The sequence below is a fragment of the Oncorhynchus kisutch genome, linkage group LG4 (genome assembly GCF_002021735.2).
Source record: "Oncorhynchus kisutch isolate 150728-3 linkage group LG4, Okis_V2, whole genome shotgun sequence".
Taxonomy (NCBI): Eukaryota; Metazoa; Chordata; class Actinopteri; order Salmoniformes; family Salmonidae; genus Oncorhynchus; species Oncorhynchus kisutch.
This window is the reverse complement of record NC_034177.2, coordinates 31734343-31753739: the sequence shown is the minus strand read 5'-3', so window position 1 is coordinate 31753739 and position 19397 is coordinate 31734343. Positions and strand designations below refer to the sequence as shown.

At 43.1% G+C, this 19397-nt stretch overlaps 1 protein-coding gene across 7 annotated transcripts; it reads right to left on the bottom strand.

The window, feature by feature from the left end:
• Nucleotides 1–636: 636 nt before the first annotated feature.
• Nucleotides 637–10258, bottom strand: terb1 (telomere repeat binding bouquet formation protein 1). 7 transcript variants are annotated; one of them, XM_031822796.1, is made up of 22 exons: nucleotides 9004–10258; nucleotides 8786–8896; nucleotides 8565–8693; nucleotides 8344–8475; nucleotides 8007–8067; nucleotides 7723–7841; nucleotides 7399–7527; nucleotides 6760–6912; nucleotides 6164–6295; nucleotides 5928–6053; nucleotides 5666–5808; nucleotides 5111–5458; nucleotides 4278–4762; nucleotides 4067–4137; nucleotides 3824–3919; nucleotides 3533–3739; nucleotides 3388–3471; nucleotides 3160–3282; nucleotides 2985–3026; nucleotides 1719–1798; nucleotides 1236–1438; nucleotides 637–1100 (listed from the first exon to the last, which is right to left on the bottom strand). In XM_031822796.1, exons 1-21 carry the CDS (start codon nucleotides 9038–9040, stop codon nucleotides 1265–1267), a joined length of 2982 nt encoding a protein of 993 aa, XP_031678656.1. In that variant the 5' UTR covers nucleotides 9041–10258; the 3' UTR covers nucleotides 637–1100; nucleotides 1236–1264. The 7 variants fall into 7 exon arrangements, 6 of the variants coding, with proteins under 6 accessions (XP_031678656.1, XP_031678659.1, XP_031678657.1 ...); XM_031822799.1 differs by having other exon boundaries at nucleotides 1236–1378; XM_031822797.1 differs by having other exon boundaries at nucleotides 3388–3444.
• Between the last annotated feature and the right edge of the window lie 9139 nt (nucleotides 10259–19397).

The window sequence follows — 19397 nt, the reverse complement described above, 5'->3', positions numbered from 1 at the left end:
CATGATAGTGCTGGATCTGCACACAATTGCTAGAAGTTGAAAATGTCCAAGTTCTTCCATGGCTTGCATACCCAGACACAGTCACCCATTGAGCATGTTTGGGATGCTCTGGATTTACATTACGACAGCTTGTTCCAGTTCACGCCAATATCCAGCAACTACGCATAGCCATTGAAGGAGCAGGACAACATTCAACAGGCCACAATCAACAGCCTGATCAACTCTGATCAACTCACAGGAGATGTGTTGTGCTGCATGAGGCAAATGGTGGTCACAGCAGATACTGACTGGTTTTCTGATCCACACCCCTACAGATGCACATGGTCTTCCCAGTCATGCGAAATCCATAAATTAGAGCCTAATGAATTTATTTCAATTCACTAATTTCCTTATATGAACTGTAACTCAGTAAAATATTTTAAATTGTTGCATGTTCCATTTATATTTTTGTTCAGTGTAACAACAAGCTGTAGAAAGCCCTTCTCCTTGAGGGACAAACATGATCAACTCTCTAGAAGTAGAGAAAGCAGTTCTTAAACTCAAGTCAGTAAATAAAAATCATTGTTGTTCATTCCCTGACGCCTCTAGGGTCCCTGAATGAAAAGGCATGGTGTGAGAGTAGCAATGAGACATTGCTGCATATAGGACACCCTTCTGTTTAATTCAACAGAAACAACTTCAGGAGATGACAAGTGAACAACCATCTCAGTCTCAAGACATACATGAACAGTGAACAAAATTATGAAAAATGTCAAGTGAGTTACATTAATCATTTCCATTTTTCTATTCAACTACTTCACATAGGCACCACAATACTGCTGCGTAAAAAACAAGGTTGAGGAATACAGAACAGATCGGTCGTTAATCCTCAATGAGTATTAAATTAACGCATTTCAAATACATCTTCATGTGGTTTACTTACAGTAGTACAAAATAGAAGTTAACAATTTCAAACTAGGGATTAAATGTAAGTACTTCAAAACTATTACTCAATATTAAATTAGAGTATTTCAAATATATTACTGTGATGTACAATAGACAAATCAGTGTGTTCTTCTCAGATCTCAGGGAGAGGTTGAATCCATACCCTAGAATTTAGCCTGTGGGAGAGAAAGAGAAAATGAGAGGGAACAAGACAGAACGGGACAGAGAGACAGCAGGCTCAGTCGAATACTCACCAACTGAAATTGAAGTCAATGACAAACATTTGTAAAACCATTGTTGATGCCTGTTACCTGCAGGTGTTTGTATGTCTTGGCCAGATCTACATTGGTGCGCCCCGGCTGGAAGGGATAGGACCACAGGATGGTGTTCCAGGATAGACCAAACCTCGACACAGGTAACGCTCCTCGTCACGGCTGAATTTCCTCCTCTCCCTCTGTACATGAAGAGAGGGAGGGAGAGAGAAATAAAGAGGGCAGGGCTTAAATTGGAAAGACTGAATGTACGAGAATGCAGAGAACAGAAAGAGACAGGAAGAGGACATGAGACAAAACACAATCAGTCATCATCCTCCTTTCCTTGGTTTTGCGACAGACAAACTTCCCTACTGAAACGGGAAGGAGCCACCATCACACAAACACATACTGGCATAGTTGTCTCTGCTGTCACATTGCCTGGTAACTAGAACACTAGCCATCCTATACAGTCCATCCACTATAGATTAACCTCCATTCAATACACGTCTACAGAGACAGAGCTGGTCTCTCTCTCCTTACAGTCAGAGAGGGTTTTCCCATGAACAGAGTCTCCTGCTGGTCATCAATGGCACCATCTTCCCCATGATCTGTTCTCCTGTCTGTGTGTCAACGAGAGAGAGAACATTATTCTGTGTGTGTGTGTGTCAGTCAGAGAAAGAGGGTGAGAGACAGAAAGCAAAGAACCGATGTCACGCCTCATTGAGAGCAGAGACCAACAGTTGTCAGAGCGTATTGAACTAAACACAGACAATCTAATAAAGACTAAATACCATCTCTCCCTCCCTTCTCCAATGGAGTGACATTACGTCACTCGTCACACCTAATACAGCTGCCTGCAACCAGAACAATAGTACACAAGGGAGAGATTCAATGGCCAGAGAGGGAGAGAGACTGAGCAAGAGAGAGGGGCAGAGAAAACAGAGAAAAGCGATAAAGACAGAAAGAAGAGGAGGGGGGGGGGTAGAGACTCTAGAGCACACGAGAGGGCGACAGAGGGACAGACGGAGAAAGAGAATGTAGTATTTCAGACAAAAAAAGTGGATGACGAGGAAGCATGTGTTCAAAAAGAGAGGGCAAGAGTAAATCTGAATGAAGAGTGAAACACAAAAGACTAGAAGTGGACACTGCTACATGACATTGGGGAGGGGGGGGGCTAAACTAGCTAGCGTCGTACAGCTGTAGAGCTCAGTAACAGAGTGATGACTACTGTAGCTAGGAGCTAGTGTTGAACAACTAAGGCCGCTCTGGCCTGTGAGAACATTGGCAGTGGTTCAACATTCCTCTGTGCTGCCAGGAATATACTGGACACCAGGAATCTCACGAGAAACACACACAACCACAAATGCGCACACACACAGGCATGTGTATACACACAGGCATTCAAGTCGCATATTGGTTATAACCTCAAAGCAGCCCGTCACCACCGTCTAACTTATCCCATAACTCAACTATCTCCAATCATCAACTTATCCCATAACTATCCAATCTCCAACACCCATTTCGAATTTAGCCCAAATCTCAGCCTCTTTCTAACCCCATTCTGTATCCTGAGCACAAGACTGACCCTAACCTCTGACCCCTTGCAATGATCGAGTGAGATACCCCCAATCATACCAGTGTAATTGTTGCACAATACCATAATGCATGATTATATAACCCTGACAGCTAGGAGGCATGATCAGAACAACTTCCAGAAGTAATATTTAAACACAAACACTTCCATCCAAAAAGAAATCGAAACAAAACATACAGTATCACATTTCAACAAAAGCTTCATTTCCTTACCTTCAGAGGGCCGAGCCTTCTTCAAGGGAGTGAGACTAACATCTGTGTGTGTGAGTGAGTGAGTGAGAGAGAGAGGACACATTAGAAGCAATAAGGCTCTCATTATGAGTCGGGTTAAATGAAGGCTAAAGTGCCAATGTGCTGCAGTGTGTTATGTTGTCTGAACATCCTGTACCTCCTCTCTCCTGCCCCCTGCTGGTGACAGAGGAGACGCTCCTCATCAGACCACCTCTACGCACAGGAGTCAGGGTGATATCTCCATATGGACTACGCTTCTTTAGAGGGGTGAGACTCACATCTGACAGAAATGGGGGGGGAGCGCGATAGAGAATAATATAATAGGTTGTCGTTTTCCAACCCAAAGACAGAGGATAGAACTTTTTGGTGAGATGGTGAATCTTACGGTTGTGGTCATTTCTGTATTGTCCTCTGTGGGTTGAGAAGCTCTTCAGCAGGGTTCCTTTATGGATAGGAGTTAGACTGGCATCTGTTACAACAGGACACACATCACGTCAGATCGTGTGTGTTCAGCACTTCAGAATTCTTACCTCTGCAGTTATCTGAGACGCTCTGCATCCCTCCCTCTCTCTGCTTGGTCGTGTGTGCATCTCTCCTCCTGCATATTTCTCGGAGGCACTTTGTGTAGCTGTGTGTGGCCTGCTGCAGCACCATGTGCAGGTCACAGCTGTGAGGACAGGACCTCTGGAGGACAGGGAATGACCGGCTGGTCACCTCACTGAACCGCAACCCACAGCCTGGGGAGATGGAAACAGCTGGGTTAACAAACAAACACACACTATACTGTATACATACTCACACACACACACACACACACACACCTGAGCACCTATAGGTGGGTTTATATGTGGTGGCTGGAGTCTCCATTATTTTACGGATCTCACTGTCCAGCAGCTCAGAACACACAGAGAGGACATCTAAGAAAGTGCAGGGGGGGGAGAGAGAGGCAAGAACTATATTACTGTTGGGATTTGGTAAGAGACTGTTCAGCTTTCTTTCAGAACTGTCGATGAAGCGATAAACACAGTTTTGCATTGTCACTTTATCCCATTGACATTTTGTACCTTCATTGTCCAACTGTTTCTTCTGCCTGCCCAAACCTGACTTCCCTGGAGCTGGGCACTTGAACACTTGGCTAAACCCCGAACCACGAGGGAGAAACAAACAGGTATATACAGAATTCCAATTAATTTCTTACATAACATTAAGATGAAACACTTCACAAGAATCATGTTTCAATAAATATAGCATTTGCATATTGTGCAGTGTACTGACCTGTGTGTGTGTGTCTGGGAGTGTCCCTCTAGTGACCTGGAGGAAGAGGAGGTGACCAGTGTTCCCGTCCCCAGACATACAGAACACCGCTCATCCTCTCCACCACTGGGCTGCCCCGCGACACCAGCTGTACCAAGTCCAGCATGGCCCGCGGCTGACACAGTCTGCAGTCTCCTCCCAGGGTGCTCGTCTCGGCAGTTCTCGGTCTGTGTGGTTTTGCCTTTCTCTGCCAGTGTGTTCGTGTAGAGAGGATAAGTGTTTCTCATAGCTGCCGAGCCCCTGTCCCTTTTCTTCTCTCTTTGTGTGTTTCCAAGTGTGTGCAGCGTGGTGCATCTTTCCTGTTCTGCCGCTGTGTTTCTGTATGCTGCCCTGTCGCTCTCCCTCTCTTGATGTGTGAGAGGGTGTGTGCGGGTCCTCTTCTCTCGCTCTCTGCTGCTGCGGCTGTGTTTCTGCGGCTCCTCACTGGCTTGGAATCTCCTTACACGCTAGTGGTCAAAACAACCACAACTTTTGACAACATATCATACGACATAGTGGAGCTACAATATTGCTTGTTATACCTATCCAATCCTTTCAGGTGAACATGAAGTGCCTAGAGCAGACCTGGGCAACTCCAGTCCTCAGGGGCCTGATTGGTTACACTCCCAGCATTTTTAACTGAAGATCATGATTAGTTGATTATTGGAGTCAGCTGTGTTAGCTGGGGCAAAAGCGTGACACCAATCAGGCCCCCAAGGACTGGAATTGTCCAGGCCTGGCCTAGAGGGTAGGGGCCAAAGGTCTGTACAGAACAATTGTGTGGGGAGTGGACTGGAACCTAGTTAGAACCTCACCATTAGGTCATGCCCTCTGTTTGTGGGTTGATTCTCCTCTCTCTGGTCTCGCTTCACTCTCTCTCCATCTCTACCCACCCTCGCTAGGACAGGGGTCTCTCTCTCGCCATCCATTGCCCTCTCCTCTCCTTTCTCTCCTCCACTTCCATATCTTCTCTGTTGGCCCCTCCACTCTACTCCTCTCCAACTCTTATCTCCTCCTCCTCTCCTCTCCTGGTATGGTAAGGAGATGTGGTCGGGGGTTGGGGGGAGGGGTATGGGTGAGAGGAGCTCCTTCCTCGCCAATCCTGCAGGGTTCTGTTGGTCTGGGGGGTTCGGTGTGTCCTCCTCCCACTCTTCCTCAGCTCCCTGGGCAACAACCCCAACACCGCACACACACACATGAGATAAGAGGAAGACTTGTGTGTCTATATAAAAGCTTGGGGTTTGAGGAGTGTGCACGTGGATGAGGGACTGAGTGTATATGCCTGTGTGTGGGGGAGAAGACTGATGTTTGTAGTGCCTTTGTAAAGATTGCTGTGTGTGTGTGTGTGTGTGTGTGTATATTTAGTACACCTGAGCCTGTTGTCTCTCCAGCTGGTTGATCCTGTGCAGCATGTCTCGTGCTGACCTCCAGTACCCCTCCATGTCCACAGGGGGCTCCAGCTCCCCAGTCTGACCCAGGGACACCCCCTGGACTGCACCACGCAGAGACACAGCTGGGAAGAGAGAAGGATGATAGGAGAGTGCCATGGACATCAAATGGCTAGACTCACTTTAACTGACTCGCTGACCTTTGAACACAGGTCTTTGTGTGTGTGTGTATGTGTACACTCACTAGCCTGTTTGCAGGTCTGCAGTATGAACGTAGCAGCCTTCCTGAGCTCTTCGCTGGTAGACTCAGTCAGTAGAGTGATGATGAGGGACAGACCTCCACACTGTAACAACTGAGACTGGTGCTCCTCTGGAGGGGGGGGGGGTTAAATACTCTAGTAGTTATTCCAGTTATTACTGTGCTGTTATCATTGATGTAATGTGGTCATTATTTGTTTCCAATTAAGCTGTGCTAGTTACCAGAGGCCTCAGTACAGTGTCCCAGGGTGAGTATGATAATTAGCCTGCCTTGGGGATCCAGGATGGGGCTGGACAGCAGGGAGATGAGGGGGGGAACCAAACCATAACCTGCCAGACCTGACACCAACACAGCTACGCACAGAGGACAGAATGGACTGGTTACCTGAGGAGCGCTGGTTTACATGGCTGTATGAGAGTGAATGAGTTCTATACAAGTGCCTAGGCCTATAGCAGGGATAGGCAACAGGCCAAAATCTTCCTGTGAGCAATTTATTTTTTGCCCCCCCCAAAGTTTCTAGTAAAAGCAAAGATTTTTTGTGTGTTTTTGGCAACACAAAGTCTGTATAATCATCAGGAATTCAGCAAAAAATGATTTAGGATGTGTGATTGTGTCTCAATGTAATCAAGGTATGAAAACTGTTCTTTTCAAATACCATCTCCTTTTGGGTTTAGTTGTGGTCAATTTTCAGTATACAAATTCTTATAATTATGTTCCAGCTCCCCGACCCTCCGCTCTGACAAAAATCATCCCGCCGATGAATCTAGTTGCCTAGGGGGTAGGGGTTGATTTGCGATTCAGGGAGTGATTCACTCACGGTTGTCAGTGATGCAGGCTGACACAGTTTTGGTCATGATGACAGACAGCTGACAGGCCAATGGGCTGTGGGAGGCATCAGAGGCAAAGTGAATCAGAGTTTGGGTCAGAGTTCCGAGCCCGCCAACTCTGGAAAAACTCTCCTGAGCACAATCTGATAGAGAGAGAGGGATCCAGAGGGAGAGATAGATAGTGAGACACAGAGAAAGGAGTGAAATACAAGATAATGTTAGTTCAAAAGATAAACCAAAACTGTTCTCTACACTGTAGTATCTACAGACTAAAAGCATCCATCCATGACACGAGAGAGAGACCTTCATTTGAACAGTTAGTGAAAGGTTGTCTAAACCAAAACACTCCAAGATACTGTAACCTCTACATACTGAAGGTCTGCATCAATCCTTCAGATCTTTGTCAGGCCATCATGGAAATAGAACCAACAACACTACACTTATAAAACTAGTCGGATTACAATTACAAATCAACCATTGCAAGAGCAACCTAGGTATTCTGTGTGTGACAGACAACTTAAGCAAATCTTTGAAAAAGGCTAACCGACCATTTTAAATCACAAGATATGGATACATATGCAAGTAACGGACTCCAAACAGTGTCAGTGCATCATCCCGGTCTTACTCACGGTTGTTGGCGACTGTCATGGCTATGAAGGAGCAGATGGGCTGAACCATCTCTGCCTGGGGGTGAGAGAGCTGCTGCAGCCAGGACTTGACCAGGGGGAAGGCTGACACACAGATACGCTGGCTCTCCTCTAGGGAAAGAAAGGGTTAAGACATGAGACAAAAAAAGGTTTTCTTCCTTCGATTTCCCTTCTGTTCCATCTCTCTAAAACATTAACCTACTGCAAGATACACACATGCATGTATAACCACAGTGGTTTATTTTATGTTCAGCTGCATAGAACACTGTACAAGGACACAAACATACACACGGACACAGGTGTTACCATTCTGGGGGTTGTTGACACAGCCACAGAGAGCACTGGACACAGAGGTCCAGAGTTGGAACAGCTGAGTGATGTTCGCAGGTTTCACTGTGGCCTTGCCAGAGAGAGGGAAACTAGTCCTGTGAAGTGAAAAATCAATCAACCTGAATTGGTGTTGTCCTATTTAGTTTCAGTGCTATTTGTATCTACTGCTCACCTCGACCATCCCGGTCTTCTGTAAAAGTAAATTAGTTGTCCATTTGGAAACTTCTGCCTGAAAACCAGTGGTGCTTTTCAGTGTTTACCTGAACAAGTCTAGCAGGATGTCCAGACAGCCAGAGGTCTGAGCGAAAATCTGTCCAGACCCTAAAGCAGCACACACAATCACATTTAATGTGCAATATACAGTGATTTTCACATAAACATCCCAAAGTGCCTTACAGTAACATGGCCTAGACCCCAAAGATCAAACAGTACCACAGTGGCAAGGAAAAACTTCATGGAAGGAAGTAACCTTGAGAAGCACCAGACAGGGGAGCCCAAGAAGGGGCGGTCCATCCTCCTCTGGCTATACCAGCTGAACACATGCCTGTCATGACAATCACTCCCTGTCCAAAATCAATTCTCAACCGCAGCGCTTACTGTTGTTGGCGACGAGGACAGAGATCAGGTAGACAGCTACTCTCTTCTGGGTCAGTGGGCTGTCCTGCTGCATCAGACCATCTGTCAGATCACTGAACAGCTCCCTCCTACACAAGGCCTGCTTACAGTACACTACACACACACACACACACAGCCTATTTACAATTCACATACAGCATCAGAGAACCTGCTTAAAGTACACTACCAGTACACACACACACCATTAGCCTCTGCCAGCGTTCCCAGTATGAAGAGAGAGGTCTCCCTGACCTCTGCGTGAGCACTAGATTTGGAGAGGTTGTACACAAACACCACCCCTCCAATCTCTCTGAAGAAGTTCACATTCTCCTCTGAGAAAGAGAGAGAGAAAATCAGTGCCATTGCATAACTGTTAGATTTATAGACAAATATATCTTTAGGGGATTTGCTGTGTGTGTGTGACCTCTCTGTTGACAGATAGAATAGATGGTCAGAAGAGCTTGTTTCTGTGAATCAGGACATCTCATCTGGTACTTCAGACACTCCAGCAACAAACTCAGATCTGTCTTCGTGGCTGTAAAGTACAAATAAACTCATGGAGATACAGACAAAACTAACAAATAAACCGTCAAGTACTGTAGTGTAACTTATAGAAGTCCATCAACTACGACCAACACTCACCATTATGTTTGCTTACGCTGGAAACATCCTTTTCCATCTTCAATGGATATGCTTCATGAAATAAGGACGCTAGCTAGCTAGAACAGATGTTCCAAAGATATGAATCTGTGCAGTTGCCGTAACAGCTAGCATGAAAGCAGTCAGATTGCCGGCGTTGTCACCCAGCGAACTCTCCTCATGAGCGACCGCACTGAAATCACTTATCTAACGTTAGCTAGCTAGCGACTTGCCAATTCATAATTTCACTTCATTAATTACAATTCAAAAGTATAATCTTTTACATTGTCATTTGTCCTTTGCTGGACACTAAACAGATGTTAAGGTGCTGCTGTGTTGCTGGATGGTTAAAATGACAATGGATGGAAGTTGATTATAAATTGCCGCTACGATACCATCGTTTCTGATTGGCCACAGTAAAGGCGTGCTTGATTTGTAGGGGAAGGCGGAACGAAGCAAGGTAGTTAATTAGCTAACAACGCCCGCGTTAAAACCGAGTCAATGGTTAAACATGAGCTAAATACCACACAGATACGAAGGCAGTTTGAGACGTGGCACCGTTTTCTGCGAGAGGAATAGGTAGGATTAGAGCGCTGAGGGGAGAAGCGGGGGACATGAGTCGAGCGGTTACGGGGAGGACGAACAGAGTGATGCCGGCATCTGTCAACTAAACTGGGAATAGGGTTACCACAGTCACAAAGTTATAAATCCCGCCTTTTATACAATTTATCTTTGGGGATTCCGGATGGACATTGAGAAGGTTATTTTTTTGTTCCCGGAAATGGAATGGAATCTAGCGACTTTTTCTGGTGTTAATGGAGACTCTGACGTGAAGCACGTGTCCCTGGAGCAGTGTTGCCAATTTAGCGACTTATCGCTATATTTAGCGAGCATTCAGACTCCTCTAGCGACACATTTTCAAAAAAGCACTTTTTCAGGTGCTTTTGGAGACTCTGACGTGAAAGCACGTATCGTTCTTACTCTTCTCAGCTAGCAGCGGGTGCTGCAGTGGTTCTCGTCCCAAAACACTCACAGGCGGCCCAGTCGTGGCGCTGCAGTCAGAGCAGGAGACATTCATCCTTCCTCGTCCAGACTGCAAATGAATCGCACATGCGGGAAGCCGCTGGCTGATCCCGCCCTGGTCTACATTCAAGGCGTGATGTAAATGTAAAATGTTCTTTGTATATTTGTCTAAATAAATCACTGCATTTGACTCACACAGCCTGTCACTTACTCACCTTGTCCACTGTGTGTTTGCGCCTCTCTGTGACATAAGCTAAACATCTAGCTGGCTAGCTCATCATGTCTCAGTCTAAACTGTACAGTCGTGGCCAAAAGTTTTCAGGATGACACAAATATTAATTTTCACAAAGTCTACTGCCTCAGTTTGTATGATGGCAATTTACTCCAGAATGTTATGAAGAGTGATCAGATGAATTAATTGCAAAGTCCCTCTTTGCCATGCAAATGAACTTAATCCCCCAAAAAACATTTCCAAAAAAGAACGTCCAGCAAGCTCCAGGACCGTCTCCTAAAGTTGATTCAGCTGCGGGATCGGGGCACTATCAGTGCAGAGCTTGTTCAGGAATGGCAGCAGGCAGGTGTGAGTGCATCTGCACGCACAGTGAGATGAAGACGTTTGGAGGATGGCCTGGTGTCAAGAAGGGCAGCAAAGAAGCCACTTCTCTCCAGGAAAAACATCAGGGACAGGCTGATATTCTGCAAAAGGTACAGGGATTGGACTGCTGAGGACTGGGGTAAAGTCACTTTCTCTGATGAATCCCCTTTCCGATTGTTTGGGGCATCCAGATAAAAGCTTGTCCGGAGAAGACAAGGTGAGCACTACCATCAGCCTTGTGTCATGCCAACAGTAAAGCATCCTGAGACCATTCATGTGTGGGGTTGCTTCTCAGCCAAGGTAGTGGGCTCACTCACAATTTTGCCTAAGAACACAGCCATGAATAAAGAATTGTACCAACACATCCTCCGAGAGCAACTTCTCCCAACCATCCAAGAACAGTTTGGTGATGAACAATGCCTTTTCCATCATGATGGAGCACCTTGCCATAAGGCAAAAGTGATAACTAAGTGACTCGGGGAACAAAACATCGATATTTTGTGTCCATGGCCAGGAAACTCCCCGGACCTTAATCCCATTGAGAACTTGTGGTCAATCCTCAAGAGGCAGGTGGACAATAAAGTGCTGAAGGAGGAGTATGGCCTCAAATATCTGGTTCTTATTTGCTGCGTGTGCCACTCTCTGCAGCTTGCTATAAGTAATGCTTCCAAATACACCATCCCCGTAGTGTGGAGTACTTGGTACGAGATACTTATAACTAGTTTTCAGTGTCTCCAAAGCGCAGGGAGGCCTACAAGGCCATATATGATACCATCAACTGTGGTGGGAAACCTTTACAGATAGCCAAGGTGTGTGCCACATGTTGGCTCTCCATTGAACCCGCGGTTTCACACATTTGGACCAGTGGGGGGAGCTTAGGCTGCATTTTGCAGTCCCCAAGTCCAGTGAACACTGCTACATGGCTGAGGTTTTATACTCCATGTACAGTGATCCTCAAAACATATTGTATCTGACTTTTTTGAAGTCAGTACTGGGTGAGGTACAGTTGGCCATCAAGGTTTTTAAGGGAGAGCAAGTAGATCCTCTTAAGCTACTTGACAGTTTGGTTAGCCTGATCAAGTCTGTGAGCAGCAGGGTGCTGAATCCACTGGCAAATGTTGATGTACTCAAAGGGCCAATAGATGGATACATCAGTCCCAAACCGTACCTTGGTTACCTTTTTGAGTCAAAGGCAGCTGAGCTCCACCTAGCGCCTGAGGATGAAAACAATGTCCGAAAGGGGTGTGTAGCCTTTACCATCTCCCTCACTAATGAGTCGAGGGTGAGACTGCTGGACACATCGAAGAATTGCAGTACATGTCAGTCTTCAATGTGGAGGACTCTAAAGCACAATAAGAGCCTTGGAGAAATAGAAAAAAATAGCCAAGCTCCTTGGCTACTCACCTGCAGAGATAGACAAGATTGTCCAGCAATGGCGTGGCATCCATCTTGGTAAATGGAATGAGACAAAAAACACACTGGGCTTCTGGAGTGAGATTTGGAAGTTCAGGGATGCAGCTGATATCAACCCGTTTCAAGAACTTGCCATGGCTGCTGTGTCTGTGTTGTCCTTGCCACACTCGAATGCTGAAGTCGAGAGAGTATTCAGCCAGATGAGTGTGTAAAAAACAACCTTAGAAATCGGATGTCCTTGCAGACCCTTAACTCCATTCTGTACATTCAATATGGACTGAAGCTGTCTGGTGAGGCTTGCTATGAGCACCAGCTGCCTGATAATGTTTTGCAGCTTTTTGGCACATCAGCTGCTTACTCATTTAAGTCAGCTCCCTTTACCAAAATGACTATGACCCACTCTTTCTGTGAGCCAGCACATCTTGTGTGTGTGTGGAGGGGGTTCTGAAAATGTAAAAAAATAACCAAATTAGGGCTAGACTAGTTACCATAACATACCACATTGACAGTTTTTTCTATTGTTTCTTTTTGGTCCATTTGGATTGTTAATTTAGATTGTATACAAAAAAAAAAAAATGTTATGGTTAAAAATGTTCATGTTTTACTGTGACTTGTTGTGGACCACAAGGTTAAAAACCAAACCAAATTAAGAAAACTAAACTAAAAAACAAAAACCAATCAAATAAAAATTAAATTAAAAACTAAGTAACTCCGCCAGAGTGTCTCTTTTAGGTCACTTTTGCAGGTCCCAAGCCTGGATAAAGGAGGAGGGTTGGAATTGTGACATGAAAAAAAAAAAGAATCGACAGAAGAAAGTTCATTTGTAGTTCTAAACATATTAGGGTGTTTTTTACTAAATTTTTGTCTCTCCCACGATGTTATTCCTCTCTCCTACAGCGTCCATCACAATTACATGCACATGGCTAATTATGCAAATTAGGTGATGATGTATTTTAGCGACTTTTAGGACAGCCAATAGCTACTTTCCTTATTGAGGAGTTGGCAACACTGCCCTGGAGAAGGCGGGAAGGAGATGGCGGTCAGGCGTAGTGCAGTATTATCATGAGGAGACGTATACGTTGAAAACAGAGGAGGAATGGAGGGAAATGGAGAGGGAGAAAAGGTATAAGAGAGAGGGAAGAAGGTCTAAGATTGAGAGGGAAGAAGGTCTAAGAGAGAGAGGGAAGAAGAGGGTGAGCTTGAGTCAGATAAGAATGGTTGAAAAAAGGGAGATGGTTTGTTAAAGAAGAAGGGAAGAAAGTGAAGGGAAGAAAGTGTAAGCAGAGGGAGGTAAAGACAGGAGGAGAAATGGAAGTGAATGAGGGTGAAGTATGCACTGAGGATCAGGATAAAGAAGAGTCTGTGACAGTAGGAGCGAGGTTTATGGAAAAAGGGGACTCTTGCCTTATGGCTGATCCATTTGTGGTTTCACAGTGGGTGAAAAAAAGAGTTGGGTCATGTGGAATCGGTGAGGGTAACCAGAAGTGATCTAGTGATAATTGTTTGTGATTCTGTTGGGCAGAGTAAGAATGCGCTCGAGGGAAACTAAAAAAGTTAATTGTTTCATTCTCAAGAAAAGTGATAACTGGGGTAGCAGTAGATGTAAAAGTTGACCAGCTGAGGGCAAAGATTCCCAGGGGATGTGAGGCTCGTCAATTGATGCGACGCAGACAGGGTGGAGAGAGTCGGGAAACAGAAGAGTCATTGTCTGTTCTTTTGAGTTTTGAAGTTGAGTCTTTGCCTGACAAAGTGAAGTTAGAATATATAAGTTATCCTGTACGAGCGTATGTGCCGAATACATTACGATGTTACAGGTGTCAAGCTTATGGGCATGTGGCAGCAGTGTGTAGGAGGCAGGGTCCAAGGTGTGAGAAATGTGCAGAAGGGCATGAGACAAAGGGATGTTTAGTATTGAGGAAAGTAGTGGAATGTGTTAATTGTAGGGATGCCCGTGGAGCTGGGGATCAGAAATGTCTGGTGCGAGAGAGGCAGGTTGAGGTTTCCAGGGTTAGAGTAGAGCAGAAGTTGTCATATGCTGATGCAGTAAAGAAAGTAGAGGAAGATGGGTTAAAGGGGAGGAGTAGTAGAGCTGTACCATTACAGAGGGATAGGCCAAAAAGTGAAATAAGTTTCAGTAAGATTGGATTTTTAGCATTTATAGCAATGCTTATCAATTGTACTGCAGGGATGGATCGGAAGTCTCAGAAAAGTGAGGTTGTGGTGGTATTTGGGTGTGCGAGACTTGACATCAGAAGAGTTACAGGGTGTGTTAAGTGGTGATGTCCCATCCTTTCAGGATGATGGCATGAGGTAGGAATAAATACATTTAATTAGTGGAATAGGATGGTGTTAAATTCTGTATATCATTTTGAAAATAGTGAGTGTAGTGTTAGATGGTAGGGTATTTATTTAGTACATTTTTATTATTTTTTCAAGCAAAGTATAAGGGAGTTGTACTCCAGTCTAGTAGGTGTTGGTAATGCAACAAATTGGATACCAACCACTGTTAAACCTCATAGAAGATGAAGAAGACTATTTATCTTTTGATAAATGTGATAAATGTGATTTTCACACTGCTAACCTTATGTCTAACCCTTACCATTAATTATGATCAAAAATCCCATTTTTGTTGTCATTCACTTTTGCAATAAACAATGAGGACTTTGTGGCTATGGTAACTAGTGGAAATCTAGGATCAGGGAGGTGGAAGTTGGATAATGATGCTGCATTCCTCCATACTATGCTTTCCTGTAAAACTTCAGGACCACGATGGAGAGAGTCGGGGAGAAACTATAAGGACACAGTTGATGCTTAGATCGACTAGCAAAAACCTAACGCTAACCATTACCTTAACCTAACCTTGTCACGAACCAGGCCCGACAACATTGTGATTTTGGAGGTATGGCAACACGAGACTACCCAAACCCTAACCTAATGTGGATACATTCTGAAATGAAATAGTTTGGGCGTCAGGCTTCTGTGTCCTTATAGCCTTTTCCTCAGGACCCCGAGCTGCTCTCAGGTGCGTGGTTTGAGACCGGGGCTAAATTAGTTTTATACTGGATATTTGGTTCTCTCGCCATAGCTATTGTATTGAACGAAGCATGCCATGACTATGAAAATGATATATTCTGAATCAGGTGAGGATGGGAGATGCATCCAGCTACAGCCCTGCAGCAGCAAACTAGCCTGCAGGCCGGTCCTGGCCGTTCTGCTGCTCTAGAGGAGACCAAAACATAGCTGCCCCCTGCAAAACTAGAATAGTCCCAGTAAGCAAAATTACGTTGAAAATATGTCTAAAATACATATTTTCCAGACATTGAAGTTTAGTTCAATTTATGTTTTGAATGAAAGGTGAAAATAAGTTTTTTCCGGTTGTTTAAAATGCGTATATTTCCAACGTTGAAAAGGCATTTTTGGTTTGGATTTGGCTTGACTCCTATCACATCGCTTCAAGAGAAATGCACAATTGACAGAAACAACCTCAATTGTTGCATCTCGTTGTGTTGTTTCCCTCCGGTGGCTAGCTAGCAAAAATGGTCCCATTCTTCAATTAGCCATAGATGGAGATAGGGATTTGGACTTGTGGTTTTACTTAATTCCCCATACTGGCCAATGATTATAACCGCAATTCTGATCCAACCATAAATTCATACACATTGTGCCCCTGGACTGAGTCGATGGAAGTTCAATATGTAGCTAGATGTAGGAGGCTAATGTTGCACATGAAAGGAAGTTATGCTAGCAAGCAAGCATTTTAGCCAGGTAGCCTATAAGACAATAAAAAATAAAGGGTGTACTGTATGACAGAGTATAGACTTTTTTGTCAACATGAAAAAGAGGATGATGGCATTGGCGTTTCTGTACAAGTAGGGTGAGTCGACATGTTTTTCTACTTACATGCACACAGAAATCAGAACCATAGACCTTCACATCCTATTTAGGTTACGTTGACCGAACTAAATATTTTTGGGTAATTTTTTGGTTGTCACTGTATTAGACTAAGCATAACTACAGTATCACCCTCAGGCACTTAAGGAAATCATGCATGTCATTGACATATTGGAATTAGTGGATATATGGAGGCTTAAATACCCTGACCTAGTTAGATAAACATGGCGGAGGCTTAATCAAGCTAGTCGTCTTGATTACTTTCTTATGTCATTCTCTCTGGCACCAAAATTTTAAAAGTGTTGATAGGGGACAGAATGCAGTCGGATCATCACATAATTGGCATATATATATTACTCTTACAGAATTTACATGTAGGCGAGGATATTGGAAATTTGATCAAAGCCTACTGGGTGATAACTTGTTTTTAACTGACGTTTTCCGACATAACATAAGAGATCCCCTTATTGTATGGGCCACTTTTAAATGTGCGGAACTTATTCAAGAAAGATCCAGTGTAATATATATTTTTAAATAAAGCAAACTGGATTGAATATTGGGGAAAACGCACCAAATTATTTTCAATCTTCAACATAGAAATGCTACCAACATTTTTTTTACAGAAATTTGTTACAAATGATGGAGTCACTCATGATTCACCAAACAATATTTTGAAAGAGGAAGTAAAGTACTTTAAGCATATGTTTTCGTGTCAGTCTCCTCCATCTCCACTAACCGAAGGTAATTGTATAACCCCCCCCCCCCCCCCCCCCCCCTGTATTAATAATGTAAAATTAACATCTGTACAGAAAGACTCATGGGACGGCCAAATTACAGAGAAGGAATTTCTTGATGCAATTAAAGCCTTTAAATCTGGGAAAACTCCAGGGCTGGATGGCAGACCAGTGGAGGTATACCAAACTTTTTTTTATATACTCAGAGGACCGTTATTAGCATGTTCTAACCACTCCTATAAAAATGGTAGATTATTGTACACTCAACAAGAAGGTCTGATTTCATTATTACTGAAACAGGATCCAAGTGGTACAAATAAAGATCCAGTCCATAAAAAAAATTGGAGGCCTCTTACACCTCAGTGTTGTGATGCAAAATTTACAGCTAAATACTTAGCGCATAGAATTAAAAAGATTTTGTCAGATATTATTCCTCCTAATCAGACATTTTTTTTTTTACATGGACGATACATTGGAGATAATATAAGACAAGTACTGGAAACAATAGAACACTGTGAAATGTCTGGGAAACCAGGCATGATTTTCATAGCTGTCTTTGAAAAGGCTTTTGATAAAGTACGACTGGAGTTTATATATAAATGCCTGTAATATTTCAATTTTGGAGAATCTCTTATAAAATGGGTTAAAGTTACGTATAGTAACCCTACACGCAAAATAGTAAATAATGGCTGCATCTAGGGTTGCAAAGGGTCGGAATTTTTCCGGACCTTTCCATGGGAAGTTAAGCCCTGGAATTTGGGGAATTTTGCTTAAAATCATCAAAGAACTTAGCTTATAACAGTGACCCTTTTTTTGTGGGATACACAAGGCAATTAATTCTAGGTCTTTTGGCATATTTTGGTTAAAGTATCCCCAATTCAATGGAATTGCAACCCTCTGCATGTACAGTACAGTACATTCTCCCTTCACATGTGCTCTTCCATCACATGTACAGCTGATTCAAGATCTTGCACATTAATGAGATGCTATTGAGCACACACTACTATACTGTCTGAGCCAAGGACTACATGCTTTCTGGTAAGTTTTGATGACAATACTGGGTGGGAATATTTTATATGAAATACATTATTTTTTGTTAAATAGTAGCCTACAGCAAAGTGTGTTTAAACCATTTTCTAACTTGTTAATTTCTGCTAGTTAGTTTTTGCTACAATGTGGGTTTTAGCTTGCTTGAGCCTGCTAACTGAGGAGTGTTAATTCACCTGTTTCCATACATGTTTCATTTTAAAACATTTATTTTACAGAGGAGTTGTTTAATCTAACCGCTTAACTATTTATCTGTACATGGAATGGTATTTGTTTTGTTTAAAAAAAACACAAATCTTAACAGGAAAATGCAATTGGCACTATATGTGTGGAGACATTTCACTGCAGCCAATGTAGAAGGAAATGCTGTGTACATTTGCAAATACTGTGCCAAATCATGTGAAGAATGCAACAAAGATGCAAAGTCATCTGGCCAAGTGCATAAAGTTCCCTCAGCACTCACAACAAGCAACCACTGACACAATATATTTTCAATTTAAGGTAAGTTTTGTCCCTTGTATGGTCTAAATTGATATTGTTTTATGATGATAGCATCTATTGTTTCATATTTGTGAAAATCTTTCTAAAACAGAAAATGGACACAATTCGATAGAAAACAGAGGTAAGACTATGTAGGCTATAAGAATATGTTGAAGGCTAGCTGTATTGGGTGCAGACTTTTTTTAAACATTCAAATAGCTCCTTGGTCATGTAACCTCAACCAAGGTTCAGAATGTCCACTGACTACCCTTCTATATTGCACACCCTTTTGACACGTCATCTCAGGTGATTTTACATACATTTTACATTTCAATATCTCCTTGGTTATGTGACCTACTGACCTCAAACAAGGTTCAGAATGTACATTCAGTGGGTCTACATATTGCCCACCCTTTACTTTGTCCATTTTCATCTCACACGATTTTACATTTATTTTTCAAACTAGAATTTCAATAGCTTCTTGGTCGTGTCAATTAGACACAGAAGTGTGCAGTGGATATATATACCCATACTGCATAACCTCTAGTTTTGTATCCTCTATATTGTTGTACGTTAATAGTTTGACAATTAGGGGCTTCAATCCAGTTGTATTTACCCTTTTCTTTCATATTTATCTGTAATAAATTGGTAGTTTTGAGTAGTTTTATTTTCCCTTTCCTTAAGTCTTTATTTTGCCACAGTATTTAAGAGTGGTACACAATAGGACAGAAAGAGAATATCTCCCTTCATCGTTAATATCAACCATAAAGGAAAAGGGCAAAGTATGAGAGTCATGTTATTAATTGTCCAAAGCAGGGATGGAGAGTGAACTGCACAGCCAGTAAGGTAGGCTGTAGTGGGTTCAGGCAATACATATATTGAACATGTAACCACAATAATGGTGGCCAAATAATCAATTAATTAAAATGGAATATTTAATATTTTCCAAAATGTCAGACTTTACGTCAAATAAGTACAAAACATTTGTGTTAACTTCCTCTTTATCCCTGGTTGATGTACATTTCAGAGCCTCTTCAGTGTGGATGGGGTATAGCATACATTTTAAACAAAGACATCACTTCCAGTTTGTGTTCTTCACACCAATTGAACTCATTTGTATTCATCCCTAGGTACAGCACATGGAACCACCATTGGCATGCAAAACATTCAATCTAAAACAGAACAAAGCGTAACACGTTACAAATCATATCAAA

Bases quoted from the DNA above. Each gene is read 5' to 3' on its own strand.
- terb1 (XM_031822796.1), bottom strand. From the start codon at position 9,040: ATGGAAAAGGATGTTTCCAGCGTAAGCAAACATAATG. The intron at 3,920-4,066 runs GTACAAAATGTC...GCACTTTCTTAG, and splicing joins GAAACAGTTGGACAATGAAG to ATGTCCTCTCTGTGTGTTCT. The intron at 1,799-2,984 runs GTAAGGAAATGA...GTTGACACACAG, and splicing joins GAAGGCTCGGCCCTCTGAAG to ACAGGAGAACAGATCATGGG.